Genomic DNA, 24,315 nt, shown 5'->3' with positions numbered 1-24,315 from the left:
AAGTATTTGGGGTCTAATAAATTAGTCTAATAAAAACATATTTATATTTAGGTTTAACAAAAAAATTACTGACATTTACGTGCAATAAAAAATTAGTGACATTTTGATACAATAGGAAATTATTAACACTTTGGTCTAATAATGATAACTTGTTGATATTTTTATCTCATGGAAACATATTGACATTATGGTCAAAAATAAAAATTACTTAACATTTTCGTCCAAAAAATATTATTGACATTTTCGTCCCACAAAAAAATTGCTAACATTTAGGTCCAATAATGATAACTTATTAATATTTTTGTGACAAATTTGTCTCTCTGTACTGCATAGGTTATTTTATTAACTGTAACGGATGGAAGTTAACGGTCAAATCAATTTGTCACACTTTTTACATTTTCGTAGACTAAATTTTGGATTTTAATCTTTCAGGGAAAAACTTATCAACAATTTACACATTCAGAAACGAAAATGACTATTTAATCTAAAAAAATCTTAAAAGTCATTACTTTCCTACAAAATTTTTTTAAAATCCAGATGATTTTTTTTAAGTCAAAATAATCTTTTAAAATCATAAATGAATACACCTCCCTTACATTTTTTTATGAAACATATTATTATTTTTTAAAATTTAAGTTCCATATTTATTTCAATGCTGGATTTTTGTTGGAGTTTAAAGCAAATGTAATTGTTTTTCATATAAATTTTTAACTGAATAATAACATCTATATATGACGTCAAAAAGTAATAACATATATATGCATATTTTTAAATTGCAAAATTTTACTAATAAATTAACTATTAATATGACAATAAATGTTATCACTCAATAATTTAAATTTAAAAAAATTCTAAGAATAATAAAATTTTATCACCCTTAAGGCTGGTTACATATATAATTGGCGTTGAGACGGTCAAGACAAAGAGCAATTCCAATAAGTTGTTTATGTTGGTTTTTAAAGTTAATAAGCAACTTGAGAATAGTATTGTAGCAAATGATTTTTTTATTAAGTTCTTATAGAAGTTATTTATATTAGCAAGAACAACTGAATTTGCATAAGCATTGAAAAAATAATTTTCAAAGTCAAAATGAGAGTTCTTATATTTTAAAAGAGATAACTTTGTAGAATTGTTTTCGATTGTCTTACTATTAAAGTCAAAGCTTACTAAAAAAATTAAGAACTCAATTTACATTGAGTTTTATCACTAGAATAAAAACTAGTTGGTGTACTTAATTCCTACATACTACCATAGTTCATAAATATAAAACTTTCTTTTAACTAATTTATACCTTTAAAAAAGTTGATTAATTGAGTTAGTAGTATTAAATTTTTTTAATAATTTATATTATTTTTTTAAAATCATCCTTAAAATTATTGAACTCACCATTTGTCTCTTTCCACAAATTACTCTCTACCTATTTCATTAATGTGTATTAGTTTTTTTTCCTCCTGTCCTCACGAGAGAGTGCATTTATATTTTTTATTTAAAACACTTATTGCAAAGTAATAAATGATATTTTGATAAATAAATAACTAATATAAAAGACAATTGTCTTATAAAAATGGACAAATAAATATAAAATAAAAGTCTTATACTTAGGGACAAAGATAATTATAATAATAAAGAACTTAACTAGTAAAAAAACCATAAATATATAACGTAGTAATGTAAGGTCATATTATGTTTACATATAAAAAATAATAATTTATTTAATGAGAAAATCTAGATTTGATTTCTTATGTGTGTAAAAAAAATTTGATTAACAACAATAATACATTACTGTCAGAAAGTGAGTGATTCGCGAGTTTAGTTCAACTTTTGATAAGTGATAAGTACCATATCAAAAAGTGAGTGGTTCGTGAGTTTAGCTTAACTTTACAAAATTGACTTATAAGATAAAGATTTTTTTTTAATTATATAATTTATTTAGACATTATCTTCATTTGTGTTGGACTTCAAGATGCCCTATTTTTCCTATGGCTCATCCCCGATGTGCACTTTTCACCACAATTACAAACCATTTTATTCTGACTCTGAATTGAGAAACGCCTTTACTCTATGCTCCTGGAAAAAAAAGTTATGAATGCACGGATTAAATTCTTGTATTAGAAATACTCTTATGAACAAACGGAACCGGTGAAACATGAGAGGCTTCGATGAGTTTAGGGACTGACTTGTCTCCTACCTAGGAACCAAATCATTACAATAACTGGTGAAACATTAATAGGGGTAAATAGGTAATGTTTTGTAGCAAAAACGAGCTGCGTCTTCCAACAATATGACTCCATATTTCCATCCTTGAGTAGATTTTGTGGGGAGATACTCATTTTATGCTGCTCCCATTTCTAAAAGATATGAGATTCCAAAACTGAATATATTCATTAAATCATTTGTAACGAGTTTCTTTTTGTATTTTTTTTTACGTTATTGATAATGAGTTAATGACTACGCTAGCTCCTGTTGTTTGTAATTTTTATATTACCAAAAACAAATCAGGCAGGAAAAACGTTTTTATTACTTGAGGATGAAGATTTTTATCGTTGAGCCCAATCTACAAATTTTTTGTTTGGCTTAGCCCAATCCACAAGTTTTTATAAAATTCCCAATTCAAAGGGTAAAAGGTAACAATACTTTTGTTTGTTAGTTTGATTAAACTAAAAAGCTTAAAAATTAGGAAAAAAAGAAAACGAATACAAAAGCCCCCGGCGAGGATCGAACTCGCGACCTTTCACTTACGAAGCGAACGCACTACCACTATGCTACGGAGGCAGATTTTTAAAAAAAAATTATCCAAAATGTATTAGACACTACTAAGTAACCCCGGCGTTTATCAATTTCTTATTCATTTTAAAAATATAATACAGTAATTATTATTATTTTGAAATCAAATAGTGTTATATATTTTTTGCAGAAAAAGAAAGATGTATGTTTACGCACTACCACTATGCTACGGAGGCAGATTTTAATAAGAAATTTATTACATACTACTAAGTAACCCGTGTCGGCGTGTACCAATTTCTTATTCATTTTAAAAATATAATACAGTAATTATTATTATTTTGAAATTAATTAGTGTTATATATTTTTTGCACAAAAGGAAAGATATATGTTTAATGAAAATAATACAGTAAGACGAAAGCCTTTGCGGAAAAGCAAATATAATACGAATGTATATATTACATATCAACATAACATCATGAAATACTTCACTCATATCTGGATTGAATATAACCTTATTTAATATTAGCACATTTTAAGTATCAATCACGCCTAAAAAAATGTGATTAACGAAACAAACATGAAGAAAATGATATATTAAAATATATTTAGTATAGATTGTATAATGTGCATATCTCATTGGTTGAAGGTACGCGTGATTAAAAATAATTTATGAGTATAATACATACCTACGCACAAACATAACTTTAAAAAAAATATTTCCCACACACAAATCTTAGCTTCTACATTCCCCTTCATTCCCAAAACCTTCCTTAAATCTTTTTTCTCTTTCTTTTTTCCCTCTCTAATTGGCTTCTGCCACATTGGCCTTCCTCTCATAGATTTGTCCATCTTCTCTTTTTCATATATTTGTTACCCTCAAATTAGGTGAAACACCCGGATATTGGCACCTACTGGTCCTAGTGCCACCATCAATTCAAGCTTGTTTCTTCCTCGGGATTAGTTTAGTCGATACTCATCAGATTGATTAGAAACTAACTGCCCAGATTTCAGCTTTTCGGTATCTCTTGCACACCTTTTTATTCTCTTTGACATTATCTTCATCATATTATATTTTTCTTTGATATTACAAGATTCAATGCTTTCAATGTTGATTGCTAAGTTAGCTCACTATTTTGTTAAAGGCTAACTTCGTGGAGTGGCTGCTGGGTATATTAACTTAAAATAACCCAAATCTGACTAGGGAGTGTTGAACTCTTGGAAATTCCTGCTCGTGCTGTTATGTTTAGCTTTTCTGTTAATTATTGCTTTCAACAGAAACACATCTAACTATACAAAACTTATTAGTATTTGGTTTATTTCTATTTTTATTTTTAGTGTGTTGTTCAACATGCTTGACGAATTCTCTAAATCTTTTTTTGTGAATTTTATTGCTCTCCTAATTAAGGTTGTCTTATCGAAGTCATTTATACTTCTGATAGTTAGTAATTAGTCCCTTCGATTTAGGCGCATCTCCTGTAGTGCGAAAGATGCAAAACACTTGACATGACATTCAAATAAAAGGATTCAAGATGGCATGCTTCATCACCTAGCAGATTCTCCTCAATGGATTAAAATTGATCAAGATTATTCTAAATTTGGGGAAGAAGCAAGAAACCTACAACTTGCATTGTCTCCTGATGGAATGAACCCACATGGTATTCAAAGTAATTCCCACATCACACGGCCAGTGATTTTAGTCATTTATAATCTACCTCCATTGTTATGCATGAATCGCAAGTACATGATGTTGTCTATGTTAATTTTTGGGCCTAAACAACCAAGAAATGATATAGATGTATACTTGGCTCCATTAATTAAAGACCTGAAACAAATGTGGGATACAGGTGTGGAGGTGTATGCTGAGTACAAGGAGAACTTCACTTTGAGGGCTATGTTATTTGGGACAATTAATGATTTTCCAGCATATGGTAATATGTCAGGATACAGTATCAAAGGAAAATGTGCATGCCCTTTATGTGAGGAGAGTACATATTGGATGCAATTGGAACATTGTACAAAAAATGTCTTCCAAGGACATCGTACATTTATACCCTTGACACATTGTTACCGATTGTTGAGTAAAGCATTCAATGGGAATATAGAGGAATGTAGAGCTCTTATGCCATTGATCAGTGATAATTTGTTGGAAAATATTCAAAATTTAAGTAATAATTTTGGTAAGTCATGCAAGTGAGCTTGTCACTAGTGGATGGAAGAATAGGTCTATTTTGTTTGAATTACCATACTGAAAGTCATTGTATGTCAGACAGTTTCTTGATGTGATGCATATTGAAAAAATGTGTGTGATAGTGTTATCAGAACATTACTCAATGTTCTTGGAAAGAGTAAAGATGGGATAAATGCGAGGTTGAACATGGTAAGTACGGGAATAAGGGAAGAATAGAGACCAATAAATAAGGGAAAGCGTACATATATACCTCCTACAACTCATACTCTATCTAGAAAAGAAAAGAAAAAGATCTTTTTGCAAGTTTCTTCATGGGGTTAAAGTTCCAGAGGGATACTTTTCAAACATTAGAACCCTTGTATCTATGAAAGACCCTAAGTTAAAAGGTCTAAAGTCTCATGATTGTCATGTTCTAATGGAACATTTACTACCAGTGGGTATCTGTTCCATTTTACCAAAAAAGGTGACGGTGACCATCACAAAACTATGTTTCTTCTCCAAGGCTATTTGCAGTGAAGTAATTGACCCCAGGAAATTGCCGACATTGCAAAAAGAAATTATCGAGACATTGTGCGAGCTTGAGATGTACTTTCTACCATCTTTCTTTAACATAATGGTTCATTTGACTGTTCACCTGGTTAGAGAGACTCAATTGTGTGGGTTAACCTATATGAGATGGATGTATCCGTTCAAATGTTACATGAAGATATTAAAAGGATATGTAAAAAATTACAGTTGACCAAAGGGTTGTGTTGTTGAGCGCTACATAGTTAAAGAAGCTATTGAATTTTGTACCGAATACCTAGGCAATGTTGATTCCATAGGGCTTCCAAGGTCTCGTCACATAGGAAGAACAATAGGGAAAAGGGATTAGAAGAAATGAACTATTGACCATATCAAGGAAAGAATGGAAGTAGGCACACTTGTATGTTCTACACAGTGATGATGAGGTTGAGCCTTATGTTGAAAGACATAAGAAACTACTTCGAAGTTCAAATCAAAATAGGAATGAGAATTGGATAACAAGAAAACACGATGAGTGTTTCATATCATGGCTGAAACAACAAGTCTTTGCAAAGTTGGCTACAAATAGGTCTTCAATTTCAAATAGACTGAGATGGTTAGAAAATGGTCTAAGCGTGAATGTCCTTTCTTACATTGGTTATCTAATTAATGAGAATGCATTCTACACAAAAGACCATGATGATCAAAATACAATGCAAAATAATGGTGTGACTCTTGTAGTTGAATCAATGCATAGGTCAAGTGCCAAAGACAAAAGCCCTATGTATGAAAATATGTCATACTTGGGGTCATTGAACGCATATGGGAGTTGGATTATATCATTTTTCGATTGCCTATGTTTGGTTGTAAGTGGTTAGACAACAATAACGGGGTTCAAATTGATGAGTTAGGGTTCATGCGGGTGGATCTCAATAAGGAAGGGTATAAGGATGAGTCTTTTATTCTAGCATCACAAGCTCAACAAGTATTCTACTTCACTAATTCTGCTAAAGAGAAATGGCCCATTGTGTTGTTGAATAACAAATTAAATGAATTTCATAGACAAGATCATGGAGATACCAATGTTGAGGATGATATTTTCTTAGGAACATCATAGTCCCTTGAAATTGATCCAAGTATAGATGATGGTTTCTATATGAAAAATGATCATGATAATGGAATTTGGATCAATCCATCATTTCGTGTCAAGAAAGGAAAGACAAATCTTAATCCAAGGAAAAAAAAATATTTAGTTAACTTAGTAAGAATTTTTCTATTGATATTCAGTATCATGTATAGTGCTCTTAATTCATTGCGCTTATATCTCTTCTCGTGAATTAACATTTTACTATTTCTTTGTTATAGCTAAATGGCATCTAGTGATGATGCTCTCAGTACCAATGAAAACGTTATTAAATGTGGGATGACCACTATGGAGAAAGTTGTTCATCTAAGAAATAAGGGAATAACATTTAAGGTACTATACTTACAAAAAAAATATCTTTACTTACATTGATTTCTATTTGATATATTAAATTTATTATTCTATCATTATTATTAGGTTGGATGGAATGAAAGGGGTCAACCAATTGACCCTAATAGTGATATGTTTATGAGTTATATTGGCGCCATTTCTCGACAAGTAGTGTCAATTACATGTGATAATCGAAAATCACCAACATTGAAAGTAGTGAAAGAAAATATTTGAAAGGATATACAAGTATTATACTCACCATATTTTATAATTCTCATACAAACATACTTAATTAAGATCACTTTTGCAGACAACATTCATTGTTGATGATAGTTGTCAAACATGGGTTCTTAAAGAAGCAGACAAACTTTGTAGAAATTTTAAAACCTACTTAAAGAAGAATAATTTTTATGATAAAATGGTAGTGTTAATGAGCATCCTCCACAGATGTTTCCATTCATATCCAAGGAGCAATGGAAAGCTTTTGTTGCTAAACGTCAATGCAACAAATTTAAGGTAAGGTTAGTCATTTAAAGTATAGTATTAATTATCTTAATACTTTGTATTCATATTATTTTTATGTGCCTAAATAGATGCTAAGCTCTCAAAATTGACACAAAGCATTGAATCCTAATTACCCTTATAGAAAAGTGTGCATGGGTTACTCACGCCTTAAGCAAAAGATAGTAAGTTTGCATAAATATAAAGTACAAGATGTTATAAATTATTTTCAAACAGCTCCTTAATTTATCAATATATAGTTGAAGGAGATAGGATTGAAGGACACATCCATGTCTCGCCATGATTTGTGGAAAAGTGCACGTGTAAATAAGTTAGGAGTGGTTGATAATGAAAATGTTAAACAAGTGTGTAAGCAAATTGTAAGTATAATAATATTTTAATTTTGTTCTTTTATTATTTTCTTGTGTTGGCATTATTGATATACATCATTCCCTTTAAATTAATGTGTTAGGAGACACCATATCACAAACTACATCACACGAGCAATTACAAGACTCTTAAGATATACTTTCTTAACCTCAAATGTCCCAGAGTACCTTGGACGTGTCAGAGGTTATGGATTTGGGCCTTCACAAAGGGATTGTTTCCAAAGTCAGAAGCGCAAAAGAAAGGATGATGACTTGACCTTGAAAGAGCAAATAGCATTCCCTATAGGCAAAGTGAAAGAATTAGAGAGTATGCTTCACGCTGAAAAGGTGGATGGGCAACCTAATTCAACAACAAACAATATGAAAGATAATTGTATGCTTCTTTCTTGAAATATTCGTGAAGTAATTGTTAGATAATGGACGACCCAGACATCTCTTATTGTTTTGATGAAAACAAAGATATAAATTTATGTTAACCACTTCATTGCATGTAAGTTAACAGGTTTGATGACTAGAAACAACACTAGAAGGAACCTGTCCATTAATGGATAACTCATCTATTGGAAGCATGAAGCACTCATCCAATGCATCTAAAAAACGAGTGAAATAAGCATTTATTTGAATTATCTATTTATTCCAGTTTATATAATTCTGTTTCAAAAGAAACATATTTGTGTAACTATCCTTTATTTCCTTTTATGTAATTAACAATCATATTGAGTTATGAATGATAGATATGAAAAGTCCTGATCCTATCAGACAGAAATGCACAATATTCACTTAATTTAAGAAGCAAGGATCAATCTGCACAACGGTCATAACATTCAACTCCCAAGGTATTCTCTAGAATTACAAGCATCTCTCTACCTATAAATATGACATCAAAGATTGAAGAACTTTGATGAACATACATAGAAAGACAAAGAATCATGAACCAAGAAACAAGATAAAAGAATAGCAATTGTTGAGAAACACACTAAGGCTAAGAGAGTTCATCCTTTGTGTATACAAAGTATTAGTGAGAGATAAGAACCTTATTGTAAATCCACTCTCTGATTGTTGTAAAGAATCTCTGATTCTATATCAAACTTTTGTTTGTGAAAGCCATGAGTTGCTTAGTGACAAAATAATACTTAGGTGTTCTTAGATTCAGGGGGAGTCTAAGGGTTGTACCAAAAGTGGCGTTGAGGATACTTGTAAGCTATAAGTGGTAGGGAAGAATACTTGTAATCAAAGTTAGTTATTTTCTTATCAAATTATTGCATTTACAAATAATTGATCAAATATATTGATTGATCATTTAGTGTGTTAATTGATGTTTCTGTGATAAAATTATTGTTTTAGGGCATCTCATCATGTAGTTTTTATTTATCATCCCTAACACATTGTGTAGTTGAAAAGGAAAGGTTTATAATAGTCTTGCTGATAAAAAAACTACACAATATGCCATCACCTCTCAATCATGTGAAAGTTTTGATTGAGTATGTGATAGAGTCAAATGCACCGCTACCACTACCTATAAAGGATGTAGAAGTCATGGTAATAGGTGATGCAATTGGTACTTTTGTTGTGTGACCAACCAACCTAATTGATTTAGTCTTTACGGTATGACTCTTTATGGTATATATTATATTCTTTTATTTAATTTATTTATTTTCTAAATAAATGAATCATTGTAATGTTTTTAGGTTCCTGGAAAATCTAAAGGCAAAAATTCAAGAAAAACAAATGAATCAAATACAAAGAAACAAGAAATAGCAAAGTTAGAACATCAAGAGTCTTCCCTTGCAGCTGGTGCAAATAATCTCCCTATGTACTGTAACTTTATTGATATGTATGTTAAAGATAAGCTTCAAGATGGTGTATTGTTAAACATAGACATGGAAAGAAACATTTTTGGTATATCATATACAGAGTTTATTGTTCAACAAATCATCAATGAACTTATTCTTCATGAATGGTTAGATTGTCCTATTATTTGTGTTTATATCAAGTACTTTAAGTAAACAAAGTTTTGCAATTGCTATTCAATTAAACATTGACATTATTGGTAACATGTTTTTATCTTCATTGAAGGTATTTGCATTATCAGATGGTCCTTGCAAGACAAAACACAAGGAGGTTCTCATTCTTATACCCACATAATACAACTCCAACGAACACCAAGGCAATAAAGTATATAGCTGGCATACTTATTAAATTTAATTAACAAGGCAAGTTATTTTTGGCACCTTATAATATAGTGTAAATAACTTTTTAATAAATTTATTTACTTTAATGAATTTCTAAGAATATAAGTAACATAAATTTGCTAACTAACAAGTTTTGTACGGAGAGATCATTGGGTCTTGATTGTCATCAATGTCAACTTATTAACATCGTATTATCTGGATTTTATGCATGGTGATCTAAAGCATAAACAACACATGAAAGATACATTTGAAAAGTAAGTTAGATGCATTTATTTTCAATATAACAAACATGAGATATATTGAATGTAATGACTTGAATATATTTATTTTATTTTGTTGGAACCTTGGGCATTTACCAAGCTAGTAAGGAAATTAGGATGCCAAAATCTAGATTAAACAGCAAAATCACTTGGATCCCTATATAGGTATGTACAAAAGTTTTCTACACTTTAATCTCTTGCCCAAATCTAGATCAAACAAATTCATTGTCCAAAATAAGGATAATACAACTTTCATTTAATATTTCATTTTGACTTGTATAGTGTCCACGTCAAATAATTGATTGTGGTTATTATGTTATGAGATTCATGAAAGAAATCATTTCACAAAATGAAAATATCATCATAGTTACGATACACAATTTTAGTTGTAATTTATATTTATCTCATTCCTAATTTTTACAAATCAATTAATGTTATTTAATTCTACCTTTATTTATTTTGATGTTTTATTTTGTAGTACTTCCCTAACTACAAGTGTGCTACTTACTCGCATGACCAACTAGTTGAAGTCAAGGAAAATTGGTGTCATTTTATGGTCCAAAATGGTTTAACATAGTTTCAATTGTTGAAACTGATGTGTAGTTTGATTTGTATTTTTTATATATACTTAAATGTTGAACAATACAAATTTTATTGTTCAAAACTTAAGGGAGTGATTTTAAATTAAGTTGTACGTATTAGATTATGAAAATGGTGATCTGTGCATGAATTATTGTTTTGAACTATGCAAAAGAGAAAGATAATTTTATTAACTCTTGAAATGGAATGGTATTGCCTTATTGGTGGTTTATTGAGTCATTTTGAACAATAAATGAACCTATATATTAATATAGGAGAAAAAAAACAAAAATGTAATTAAAAAATAAAAAACATTCTATATCGCTTGTATAAATAGTACAAATGCTATTTAAAATACCAATTAAACAACATTTCTACTAAACAAGTGCTATCTAAGGTTCGCATTTGACAACACTTGTACCAAACAAGTGTTGTCTAAAGTGTCCTTTTAATAACACTTGTACTAAACAAGTATTTTGTAAGGTTCCCATTTAACAGTACTTGTACTAACCAAGTATTGTCTAATGAGACCATTTAACAATGCTTAATAAGCGTTGTGAAAGCCTTTTCCCCTTTAATAGTTGCGAGATAAATAACATGTCTAAGTGTTATTTAAAGCCTAATTTATGTGCTATTAAAGGACTATTTTGCAGTAGTGCATACATAAGCTTCCTTTTCACTTTGTTCTATAAAATAACTTCTACTATGGTAAATGACATGGTTAAAATAATAAAAAAACTAAAAAACAGAGAAATAATAACAATCAAAACAGACTAACAAAATAGAATCCACAATATATAAAAACTAGATTAACAAAAACTCCATTTAATTTTACAATATTAAAGAATGCATTTTCTTTATGCATTTTCAGCTACCATTCTAACTCACAAGAAAAGCAAGCATTTGGCGAAAAAATAAAAATGAAAGGAAAAAAAAATACCTACACAGTAAACTGCATCAAACCATATCCATTGGATAAGTAACAAATATAGCAATTATTCTAGCACATTCTCTTCTCTAACAAAACATACACTAATACAACTAATCAAAGTGTAAACTTGTTTGATCTTGTTTCAGGACATAGTTGTTTAAATTGACGTGTACTACTTTGTCTATTTTCACGTTTACTGTGCATGATGTTCTTCCTTTTCAATTGAGCTTTAGCAACAACTTCCTTGTATAAATTTTCATTGTTATCCATTCTACGTTGAAATATGTGAAATCTGCAAGATGGAATTGTGAAACAAATTGAAGCTGCAACACTTTTGTAAAAGGTAGTAAATAAGGTAGAATAAAATCACAAAGTAGCTTCAAAAATAAAAAAGGCCAAGTTAGTTTAATGACTATTTTTCAAGGGTGAGGTTTATGAGAGATGATCATTTTTGTTAAATTTGCTATGTGTATTTACACATTTTTTTATGGAACTTAGTTGAAAGACTATCGTATATGTCATTGGCTAAGGAGATAAATTGATAGGCTTCTAAGTAAAAGGGAGAAGATAAAAGAAGAACTAAATTGAGATAAGCTTTCTGATGATTTATCCATTCCACTTCTTCTTACATTTATACTATTGATCTAACAGAAATTCAAATTCCTGAAATAGAATTTCCCTACAACAAACTAGTGGAATTGCTATAACAAACTCTCGTAGGTTCTTCAAGCAAAAAGGACTTTGGCGCCAACGGGTTTCACACGAAGTCCTGCAAGTTGCAAGTAAGTGGGCTTCTTACTCACTCTCTTAGGCCTGTTGGTGTTTTCTGTAATGTGGGCTGCGTATGGTTTTGCTGCTGTGTTGCTATCATAAATGGCATACCTATCCAAAGTAGAAACCAGTTCTTTTTGATTGATTCCAAATTTTGTCCCTTCCGAGGAGAGCAATAGTTTTCAAAAGAATCATATGCTAGGTACTTGTCATCCAATTCAACGACTTTCAAAAGAGATTAGACTTTGACAATGAATTAGATAATTGTGCCGGTAATATCTATGAATTAGATAACAACAATAGGTGAGAGGAATAATATAATAGGTTAAGTAATAATAAATTGTATAAATTAAGGTGAGAGGAACAAGATTCACATTGCTATAATATTTGAACTATTATATGAATCTTAAAAACCAGTCTAGTGTATAAGTTGAAAGAGAGTAAATACTTATTACCTCAGTCTTGCTTTTTTTTTTTCTCATCTCTTCTTTTTCTGGATATGTTCTCTTAGCTGAATGTACAAAGCCTCCAAATTCATATAATAAAAACTCAGTTTCCCCAATGTGTGATCCCCCTTGCTCAATACTATTTTCTAGTCCCACATTTGTCATCGTACTTTAATGAGACACTTAAAAACTAGACTTACTACCTAAGTTTTGTTATCTCCCCACCCTTTCTTCCTTCTATTGATATGTTCTCCTAGCTAAAGGCATAAAGCGTCCAAATTCATAACTTAAAAACTCACTTTCCCCAATGTGTGATCCACCTCCCTCAATACTAATTTCTAGTCTCGCATTTGTCATGCTACTCTCATTCCTTCTACTAATTCCTTTTGTCTCTGTCATCCTTAGTTGTTTTTGCAGGACCACTCAAGTCCAGCATACTAAGCTACTCATTATAGATAATTATAGGTGAAAGTATAAATGACACGTATAGTTTAAGAGTGATGTAACCAACCAATACTATAATTTGGTATTAGTGAAATACATTGCTAAGAAAGGACATAGTTAATCTTATAAGTTGGTTTTATTGCCATGTTTTGGTGTGATTCAAATTTGATAAAATAGACTTTATATCCTACAACAATATTTTAAAAAAAATCAGATGTATTGGGAATCATAATCCAATAACAAAACTTTGAATTAAAAGCTGTCACATTTTCAAGCTAACCTGGAGACAGGAAATCTTTAAGCAATAAAAATATTAGTAGAATTGAAATAGATAGAACTCTTGGACTTTAGAATCTACCTATGTTTCATTAAAGGAGAACAAAGGAGAGAGATGGAGAGTGAGAGAAGATGAAAAGGAGAAAAGGAAGAGATGTGAGGGAGAGGGAGTTTCTCGTGAGAGAGAAAATTTTGGGACAGAGAAGAATATTAGCTTTTTCAGTTTTGAATTTTGAATTAGAAAGAAAAGTGTAAGAAGTAAAAGAAAAGAATGATAGAAGACATAAATGTCCCCATAGTGATTAATTGTCATAAATGAAAGAAGGTTATTGAAGTCATTTAAATAGCCTAAACAATTTATATATAGAAAATAGACTCTTTCTAAAATTCTTAGGGAAGATAATTAACTCTCATTATCCACCCATTCAACTCTAGAGATTTACAACTTTTCATGGCTATTAACTGGAAAGCTAATCTCATAATTATGAACACTCCATATTGCATAAAAAATTATATCAACTATCCATATGTTTTCAAGGTTAGAAACTTATCAAAAAAGAATTTATCAATTAGTGACTTAATATGAGGTGTTCATAATTTTAATCAATTAAAATATAAAAAAACATTTATTTACATTAAAGATGAACTCACTTTACAAAAATCCATTATGCATAAATGACAAGCACTAAACCCTTGATAAAAAGATAACCTGCTCTCTTTATTTTTATTTTCTATAGACATTAGAGTGATCTGAACATCACAATTACCATATTCCTGACTAAAATACTACCACTTTTGTTGAATAGTGGTATTTCTCTATTTTAAATTTGCCTTCTTAGAAGATTACCGTATCATAAGAAATAACTAGTATTTAATTAGCATTAGCAATGCATAAGATAAGTGTTTATTTCATATAACTAAATTTTTTAATAAATAAATATTTTTAAATATATACTTTATTATAATTAAAAATCATAATAAATAAATATTTTTGAGCATATAAATTACTTAAATTTATGATAAATAATTTATATTTTGATATAATATTTTTTTAGCTATTAATAGTTTCTTTTGATAAATATTAAAATTCAATTAAAAAAAAGAATAGATTGAAAGTAATAAAAAGTTAATAAAAAATCACAAAAAAAAATTCTCTTTGAATAATAGATTCTTAAAACTTTCTCATTTAAGATAACAATTCTAATTTATATAGAGAGAAAGTGAGAATACTGTATCATAGGAGATCATTATATATCTACTTTAGAAATATCTTCTTTTTTTTTTCTCTTTTGTATTGTCATCTATATATTAAGAAGTGCTGGTAACATATTCCCTATCAGTGAATCTAACACTCTTTTTTTAAAAAAAAAATCACATAAATCCTAGCAATTTGAGGATGAGACCCACCACGCTCTCTCCTTTGAAATTCATAGTTTGAGATTTCAATTAATACATTTTACTAGAATTTATTTAAGATTTCATAGTTTAACATAGTCAATATCACTCATTCTAACACTCTTCATTAAATTCGTATAAATCTACCAATTTGAGAAATGAGATCCACCACACTCCATTGAAATTCGTAGTTTGAGATTTCATTTAAGAATACATTTTACTAGGATACATTATTTATTAATAGGTTAGCATTAATCAATTATTTTAAAAAAAAATTGAATTATGAAATATATTAATTATAAAAAAATATTAATTTAATCATAACACTACATGATAGATATTTGTTATTGGGCTTCTAATCTGGATAGCCCATGATAGGTTCAGCCACTGACTTGGTACTCAAATTGAGTAACTCAATAATGGTCTCTATTCTTATCTAACCTGACTATAAAAGTTGCTTCATTAGATCGTTTTAATGCATGCACAAGTTTGAAAAAAAAAAAAAAAAACCCTAGTGATTAGACATAGAACAATTCTATCTCATTCTTTTCTCTACACGATTAGATCAAGATTATGAACATGGATTTATTCTTCCCTACATGTACACACATTTTAAAATATAATGTACAATGAAAAGATGTTTCACATAAGGAACTTTTGGTTTTTATGTATTATGTATGGCCACAAATTCATGGTAACTCAAATTTCTTTACACCTTAGCAAAAAAAATTAATAACCAAAGCTCTAACAAGCAAACTTATATGCCTTGACACAAGAAATTTTTTTATAAGCAAATGACAAGAAAATTATATGGATCTAATATCAGTGAGAAAAAGGGAAGAATTGAACAAACTACTTTCCAAATAGCTTCCTGCGCCTAACCGATGGCTTGACTCGCAAACCTGATGATTCACCAATCACAACCTCATCTACTAAGTCCTTAAATAACAGTCTCTCAACATCCAACACAACCCCAGGTAAGTAACCATGAAAATCTGTCCAACTTTCTGAGCCATGCATAACATCTTCACACAGCATATTTTTCAGACCATCATGATCATCTTCTAAGCAGCATTCTGGCTTCTTGGCTTGAATTTTTTCGATCTCAAAGCATAGTTCTTTAAGAAGCTTTTGAGCACTCAAGGTTTTTTTTGTGAGTCTGTTACTGTTAGGCTGAAAACATGGCTCGGGTGAGGAGCCGAATTTTGCACCAAGAATCTCATTCACAGAATCAAAGATGAGTTTCCTGTGAAATTTCTCTTTGTTTAGCTTCATGTTAGCATCTTTTCCAGGGCTGCTTTCTTCTTTTGAAAGTAGACTACTTGCTTTGGTCTGTTCCAAGACAAGGAATAGCTCGGGGTTAATGGGATGACCCGACGAGTGAAGTTGAAATGTCAGCAACTCGGAACTCAGATCTCTGAGTAAGAGACCTGAAGCTAATAATATTTCGGAAATGTATCTGTGGTCTGGATTTGTGTTTTCACATAGGGAAGCAATGTAATCGATTCTAGCTTCATCGTGACTGGAGTTCAGTCGTCGAAGCTTCTGGACAAGGTGGTCTATGTTCTGTAATTTCTTGCGATTGATCTCTAGGGATCCAGTGCAGTTAAATGAAAGGCTATCTGCAGGGTTCCACTGATCTTTAATCTCATTTTCTTTGGATTCTTGAGCATCCTCACCTGCAGAATTTGATCTTATAATTAGATAGGTGAAAAAAATCACATGCTTTTGGAATATCATATGATGCATTCAAGTGATATCTATTGGGCAAATCTTAAGGACATGAAGATTAAACAAGGAAGAATGTACAAGGCCGAAAGGTTGCTTAATGCCATGGCCCATTACAATTTCAATTATGTCTAACGTATGTGCTTGTTTTCTAGCTGGCACCATTACCATTGTTGCCTTTGACAGTGACTAATTCTTTGCGTACATACACTTCAAATCACTAGAGGCTCATTCTAGGAGACAAATCTTACATTTATTACTGAGATTGTTATCACTTGTCACTCCTAAGTTACGAAAAAAATTTCAACCACTTCTTGGGGAAACATTTCAAAAAGAAAAAGGATAAGAGTTCACTTTATATACAAAATTGCAATGTATCAGGATGCTGAACTGACTGAAACAAGAACTTGTCCTATAATTTTATTTAGTATAGTCCTTAGATATCATCTGTATCTTATATTTTTTTCTTTATTTAGAAGGCTGAAAGTATACCTTTTGAATCTTCAGATATCTGCTTTACGGGGGATGGCATGTCATCTCTGTACACTGAGCCATCAAGAACTGAGATAGGACTTGGATGTTCCGGGGTATCTGTTGCTAGTTCTGCAACTGTCTCATCCTCATCCAACCTTGGAGTTGATTTCTGAAACATTAAACAAAACATACACATTATCAACTGATAAGCTATTTGCGAATATTTAACATTATATTTTGCTAATCAGAAAGCTTGAATATAAAGAGATAAAAATGGCTCCTACTTTCTGCACTGTCTCTGAAATCAATTGCTTCACAGCCTTCAAAGATGGGCTTTGGCTGTCATCAATTTCAACAGTTTGTAAACTACTTGTGACTTCCATATCCATCTTTGAGTTGACAGTTAAACTGTTTGATTGCAGAGAAATTTCATCCCCCTGGAAACTTAAACTCCTTGGTTCATTGCTAATCTCACTCAATTGCTCATCACCATGCGGTACGTTGAGGGATTTGGGTCTTTGTCTTCCACCTGGTGAACCCGATTCTGTTGCCTTCTTACCAGATTGCCTTCTGGGTTTGTTGGAATCTGATGGTGGGGCAGGGGGACGAGACCGCTTCTCTAACTCCAACTTCTTCTGTTGCAACCTTGGGCTCACAGATCCTGAGTGCTTCACTGAACTTTGTCTATTTTCTTTTGGAAGTTGTTGAGACCTAGATTGAGATTGTATTAATCTTGTAGTCTTACTACTACTTGCTTTCTTATCAATGGAACTGGCAGACACATCCCGGTGAATGTTTCTGGGAGACTTATCTTTTGCTACTCGAGTAGTAGATGTACTGGTTTTATTATCAACATATACAGCACCATTCTGGTGTTTCTGGGAACCAGAAAGGCCACCAATTGGAATGACTGAAGAAGCAGGAATCACAGTTGTCTCAACAAGTTTTGCCGGTTTCATTATCACTATTGAGGATTCAAAAGCCCTTGCTGAGTCAGATCCTTTGACTGTGGAAGATAGAAAATTGTTTCTCTGAGTGTTTTGTTGCCTTACTGACCTTGTATTCTGATTTTGATTGGTAGCTTTTGGTTCATAGTCACTTTGACTTCCAACAACATTTGGAGCTTGTTCTTCTTTTCTGCTCTCTAATAGTCCCTTTTCTTGCATTGCTTCAAGTATCTGTTTTAATGCTCTAAGATCCCTTCCAGATTGTTTGAATTCAAGATCCTTCAATCTCTTCTCTATCTCACTATAAACAGAAGGAAAGGAATCCGGTGCTCTCGTTGGAGCTTTTACGCCCCTTAAATTCTGTTTCTGGGAGCTTTGATTTCCATCTTGCTGCTTCCATGGTGCTGGTTCAATGGGAACCCTTGAACTTCGGATGGGTTTCATAACCAGATCATGATTCTTTCGCCGTGGGGAAGTTGGGTCTTTCAAAGACATTTTTGGAGAATTAGAAACTCGGAGTGGCCTGGTGAGTCCATTTTTTGATGATCTAGGGAATTGACCATTATCTTGAGCTGAGTAAGTTTCAGTTGAACTTGACTGACCATCACCAGCCAAAGAGGAATCCGGTAAAGCTTCCAAGCCCATTAATTTTGCCACAACACTAGGTGGACGACTTGGGGTTGCTGAAGGCTGTTGTAGGGTAGGGAATTTGTCATTTGAGGTGGAGGTGCCACTGTAAATGTTTCTTGAGTGGTGAGTGGCTTTTGAGTCAGTGCTGTAACTGCGCAATGAACCTTCCTTACTATCCAGTGAAAGTCTAGGAAGCTCTTTTAGCTTTGGTGTGGATTTGATGGTTTCTCGCGATTCAAAAGATAAACGGCTTATTTCTTTACCTTCATAAGGAAACCAAGGAGCACCCTTTGAGATGGAATGCCAGTGTCCATCTTTTACTTCATGTGATGATCTCGGAAGTTCTTTAGTTTCTGCATAATACCAAGGTGCTTCTCTAAGTTTAGCAAGGACTCGGATGGACTCCTTTAGATCAATAGGCACACTTTGTTTTCCATCTATTCCAACTCTGTAAGATCCATCAACAGATTTGGACAACTGAATAGGTCGCGGTGAATCCCTGTGCTTTGTGGCATTAATGGCAGATTCCTCTTTGGCTGTAGTCTTCAATGACAGTCCTCGAGCTTCCCTATACATTGAATCTTTCACCACATCCCTCAGATCAAGGGAGTTACATCCAAAATGGGGAGAGATGGTAGATTGGTTCATAACTGCATCCCTTGAAGGAGTTTCAGGAAAAAGAATCCGGTCATATGGAGCCTCTGCTTCAGCCTTGCAGTCCAGAGAGGACACCGATGATGAACAAGAAGAGAATGATGCTCTTGATGATTCGGTAGAAATTCTTTGCCTTTCATTCACACCCTTGTTTAAGCTAGTATCCTGCAATTAATTTAATAGGCTGCATAAGTCTAGGTTTCATGCGCATTTTTTTTAATACTGCACGAGTTACAAAAACATGCATCAGCATTGGAAAGTATCTGTACATGAAATTTATTCAAAAAAAAATTCAGATGATTGTGCAGAAGGACCAAGGAGATGTTAAATATTGAAAATGATTCTGAGGATGATTAAAACATTCTCAAGTCTCAGCCTTTTACATTTGTCTCCAATAAATGGCAGTCAAATTCACTCATAAGTGATGGACAGAATCAGTAAATAGATTCATGATATGGTAACAAAACAATCCTGCCTCAATTTAAAGCCTAATTCAATTCAATTTTAACTGAAAAACAGTAAGACAAAAAAAAAAAAGTAGAAAATGAGGGCGAAAAGAAGTTTCTTACAGTTGCTGTTTGTTGATGGAGTATGATATCAGAATCTCTTTCCAAGCTGCCCTCACTGAAGGGAGAATTACCTAAGGAAAACATAAGAATTAGATGCAAGTTGGCAAATACTCTACTCTAATGAAACTGAAACATATGACCAAGAACCAACAATGGTGACGCAAATGACATGAGCAGAACATTTCACAGAGAGGATCACGTATACAACAAAAAAGATTCAGATTGAACTTACAATAAAAAATAAGAAATGAAATCTCTTTAAATAGTTTATCACAAGCGTCTTATCCACACCTTATACTTTTATTGAATACAGAGAAAATTCAAATACCTCCTGATACAAAATTGAAAAAAAAAAATTGCAAAACATCCTACCCCCCTCCCTCCTTTCCAAACTGTGAAGACCTTGAATAACCAATCAGACGCTAATTCATAAGAAAGAAAAAGAAAACTATGAATATGCAAATGCAACTAACACTGATACAAGATTGGCAATTTGGCATCAATGTGATAAATCAATCAGTAATCAAAATCATCTCTAAAGTCAATGGCTAAAATGTAAAATCATTTCAGAGATTGACAAGGAGGAAAAATTAGAGACATAAAACACAACTGAATCAGTAAAATTGAACATGTTCCTACTATGTTGAATACCAGAAGCAAGCCTCTTCTGGCTAATGCGGCGAGCCGTGAGAACATGGTGGCGATCAAAGAGTTGGAAAATCCCAGTCATGCATCCTATCTGCTTCTGCAGATCTGGGTTGTCATCTGCTAAAGAATGCAGGAGCTTTGCTGCCATATTAACCTTTTTCTTCTGCAATTGAACTAGACCCTTCAACCACCACAATCAATTACACCCTCTTCATAAAAGCTTTATGATTTATTACTCTTAAATCTACTCACACAACACTGCAAAGTGCAAACCCCTTTGAGAAAGGATTATGATGATTGATGGTGCTACTACAAATAGAACAACACAGAATTCAGAACTTCACAATTTCACAGGGACCATCACCATCCTAAAACAAAATCCATTGAGCTCAAAAGAGAAACTAAATGAACCTCAACCTCCTCTATTTTCCTTCACCCTCAAACTTTAGTGCAGGCCTCAATTTATGCAGTATTAACCCTGATGATTACAAAAAAAAAAAAAGAATGAAATAGTTTCCACAGTTCTGTAGTTCCAAATGGATGGAAGCATTCAGAAAGATATATGCTTTCCCAGTTGCAAGCAAACAATTTCTGGAAAAATTACAGGAAAAAAAAAATACCCTCCAGCCAATTTCGCCAAATTCTACAGATTTGGGTCCTCCCAGTCATGAAAGGTGAAAACTTTATCACATAGAAACTGAAGTCCCATTTTTTTCTTTTTTGGTTGTCACAGCTTCTCCCCCAACCTCCTCAGCACTTGCAAAAGCCAAGGAAAACTGCAAGGTGAAAAGGGAAGTCCCAGAAAGCTTAATCAATTTGTTGAGTTTCACAAAATGAAACCATACAACACCTTGTATGATAACACTGACAGCCACAAACAATGCAGATGGAGAGAGAGGGTAACCCAACACAACACCCTCTTACAGTGGACACAAATGAGAAGAGATGAACAATGGCTTAAAGCTCCAAAAATGAAACTAGTACAAATGTGTCTGTCTCAATGGAAGGAAAGACAGAGAGATAAGAGAAAACTGAAAAGGGTCATTTTTTTTTTCTTCGGGGGTATCATGAGAAATTAAGAATGTGCAATAACAATCTGGTTAGAGCTGGCACAGAGGTTTTGGTTTATTATTATTATTATTATATTTTGTTTTTAGCAGATTGTTAATTGTATTAGTGGGGAGGAAGAGGGTGAGAAATGTTTGTGTGGGTCAGATGTCATGTAGACTCTAATAGATCACAAGACGATGATGATCCATCCATGTGGGATGAAGATGTGTAGGTGTGGAGCTGTCTGCATGTGCATGTGATATTGTCAGGGTAGAAAAAGAGGGACTGAGAAGAATGTGTAACAGAAATATATAACTTGAATAAGAAATTTTTTTTGTTCAGCAAGAATTAATAAAAAACTATCAACCAATTTACAATACCACATTTACATATCATATCATATTTAATCGACTGATATATACCCTTGAATAATGAATATACTCTCCCAATAACATATTTAGGATTTTAATTTATTTTTATATTAGAATTTAATTTAAATATTCTTTAATTTTAAAAAAGAAAATGTACACTCTCACTTAATCATAGGCTCTAATTTTTTTTAACAGGAATCATAGGCTCTATTGTATAATTAGAAAGTTGATGTTTTTAATAATTACTTTAAAAAACAAACATAACATGAATTTTTTTCTATAGATTATCTTTTACTAGCTAGAACTTGAACTCAAGTATTTAATTCAGATTTTTTAAATTATTTAATATAGTTATATATATAAAATTTAAACTCAAAACTTTTGATTAAGTAACAAATAATCTCACATTAATCCATAACTCAAAAGTTCTGATGAATATTTTTTTATTAATTATATCTTTAACCATTTATTATAGAGAAAACATTAAAAAAACATGAATGAAAGATTACGTATTCTGTATTTATAATTTTTTTAAGTAACTGTATTTATAATATTGCTCATTTATTATTTTACTTAACAATTAAATCGAGTCTGATATTTAGAAAAGGAAAAAAAATCCGAAGTAGATGCCTTACTTTATAATTTATTTAAGTACTGAAAAAAAAAAAAAGTTAACCTTGAATCAAACAAAAAGGATGTTTCTTCTCTTCTCTCCTCTTATTTACCAGCTGCAAAGTGAAAAGTCCAACCTTTCTTTTTCAAACAGTTGTCAGGTACTGAATCACTTTTATACCCTTTCATCATATAATAATATGTATCTGTATCCTACGGCCTACGCTCCTCATGGCTCAACCCCTGAAAGTCTGAACTCTGAACTCGAGTTTTTTGTTTTCTTTTCAGGGGAAATTTCTTTATTTCGTCATTTAAAATTCAGTACCGTTTTATTTTTATTTGAAACCTTCCAACTCCATGTCTAAAAGAATATATTGAATCCAGATTAATTCAACTTGAGAAATAAATATTTTCAGAACTTGTATTTATAAAACTCAAATCTGAAATTTTATTTAAAAGAATAAATGTTGTTTTCTTGGTAATTAAACAGGGTAAAGTAACTAAGCAAATAAATTTTTTAATATGATCTTGAATTTATAGATTAAAAATAAACTGAATTTATTTATTTGGTTTTCTTTAAATTTTCTGGGAAATTCATGTCTTTATCTTCTACCCTTAAGACAATCCACTAATTTTTCAACTATTAACTATATATTTCCAACCAAATTACTCAGCTATGATTTTTTTTAAAAAAAATAGTGATTATATTTTTTAAGAAAATTATCACACTTCGTCAACAAAAAAAGATGATCTAATGTTTACTCGTTGTATAACATCATAAAATAATGAATGTATTGTGTGGTCCTTTCTATTGATTTTTATTTTTATTTTTATTTTTATGGTGAATTTGGAATATCTAAACTGAAAGTCAAAATCTGACAAAAAAAAAAATAAGAAAGTCAAAATCTTAATCCCTGGGAATTCATTGAATAGACTGGTCATGATATTTATAGTATGCACATATCTACAATACACACATACATGTACACATCGAGGCAAATACAGACATGTATACATAAAGGCAAATACAGACATGTACATGTAAAGGCAACTTTGATACATTAAAATAGCAAGAGCAAAATAGTCCATTCCTTAACCTAATACACGGTTTAATATATCTTAACAAGCTGAAAACAGTACTCGAGATGGAAGCATGCATCATTGGAGGATGTGAAATATAAGTGCCAAAACAATTTGTAGTTAGAAGAAATTGGTTCATTCTGAAAGATATGGCAATTATTTCCCATAATAAGGTTAGAAGCTGGGTTTCTACCATAGGGAATACTGAAGAAGAAGTATTACTCACGTCAAACTACATATTTTACAAACATCCACATTCACTTTTTTTTATTAGTGATAAAAGACAAAATGTTTGTTAATATTCTGTCTGGGGTTAGATTGTTTAATTAAACAAAATTCCTAGCTTACATCATGCATGCTGTAATAACGTGATTCTCTCTCTCTCTGGATTTCTGTATTTTTTTCTATTGACAACCTATACAATTTATTGTGTCGTTGATGAGTTTATTCCTCATTAAAAATACGTCACCATACATGG

At 31.6% G+C, this 24,315-nt stretch overlaps 1 protein-coding gene and 1 non-coding gene across 5 annotated transcripts; both read right to left on the bottom strand.

The window, feature by feature from the left end:
- Nucleotides 1-2,700: 2,700 nt before the first annotated feature.
- On the bottom strand, nt 2,701-2,772 carry TRNAT-CGU. The gene has a single exon. It is a non-coding gene; the product is annotated as a tRNA-Thr (tRNA).
- Nucleotides 2,773-15,714: 12,942 nt separating this feature from the next.
- Nucleotides 15,715-22,033, bottom strand: LOC114409659 (protein LONGIFOLIA 2-like). 4 transcript variants are annotated; one of them, XM_028373192.1, is made up of 7 exons: nt 21,345-22,033; nt 21,142-21,202; nt 20,716-21,033; nt 20,077-20,147; nt 17,561-19,672; nt 17,295-17,445; nt 15,715-16,753 (listed from the first exon to the last, which is right to left on the bottom strand). In XM_028373192.1, exons 3-7 carry the CDS (start codon nt 20,870-20,872, stop codon nt 15,927-15,929), a joined length of 3,318 nt encoding a protein of 1,105 aa, XP_028228993.1. In that variant the 5' UTR covers nt 20,873-21,033; nt 21,142-21,202; nt 21,345-22,033; the 3' UTR covers nt 15,715-15,926. The 4 variants fall into 4 exon arrangements, with proteins under 4 accessions (XP_028228993.1, XP_028228992.1, XP_028228991.1 ...); XM_028373191.1 differs by having other exon boundaries at nt 21,142-22,033; XM_028373190.1 differs by having other exon boundaries at nt 20,716-21,202.
- Between the last annotated feature and the right edge of the window lie 2,282 nt (nt 22,034-24,315).

The sequence above is a fragment of the Glycine soja genome, chromosome 4 (assembly GCF_004193775.1).
Source record: "Glycine soja cultivar W05 chromosome 4, ASM419377v2, whole genome shotgun sequence".
Classification (NCBI taxonomy): domain Eukaryota; kingdom Viridiplantae; phylum Streptophyta; class Magnoliopsida; order Fabales; family Fabaceae; genus Glycine; species Glycine soja.
Note: the sequence above shows the minus strand (reverse complement) of the source record. Positions and strands in the feature narration are given on the sequence as shown.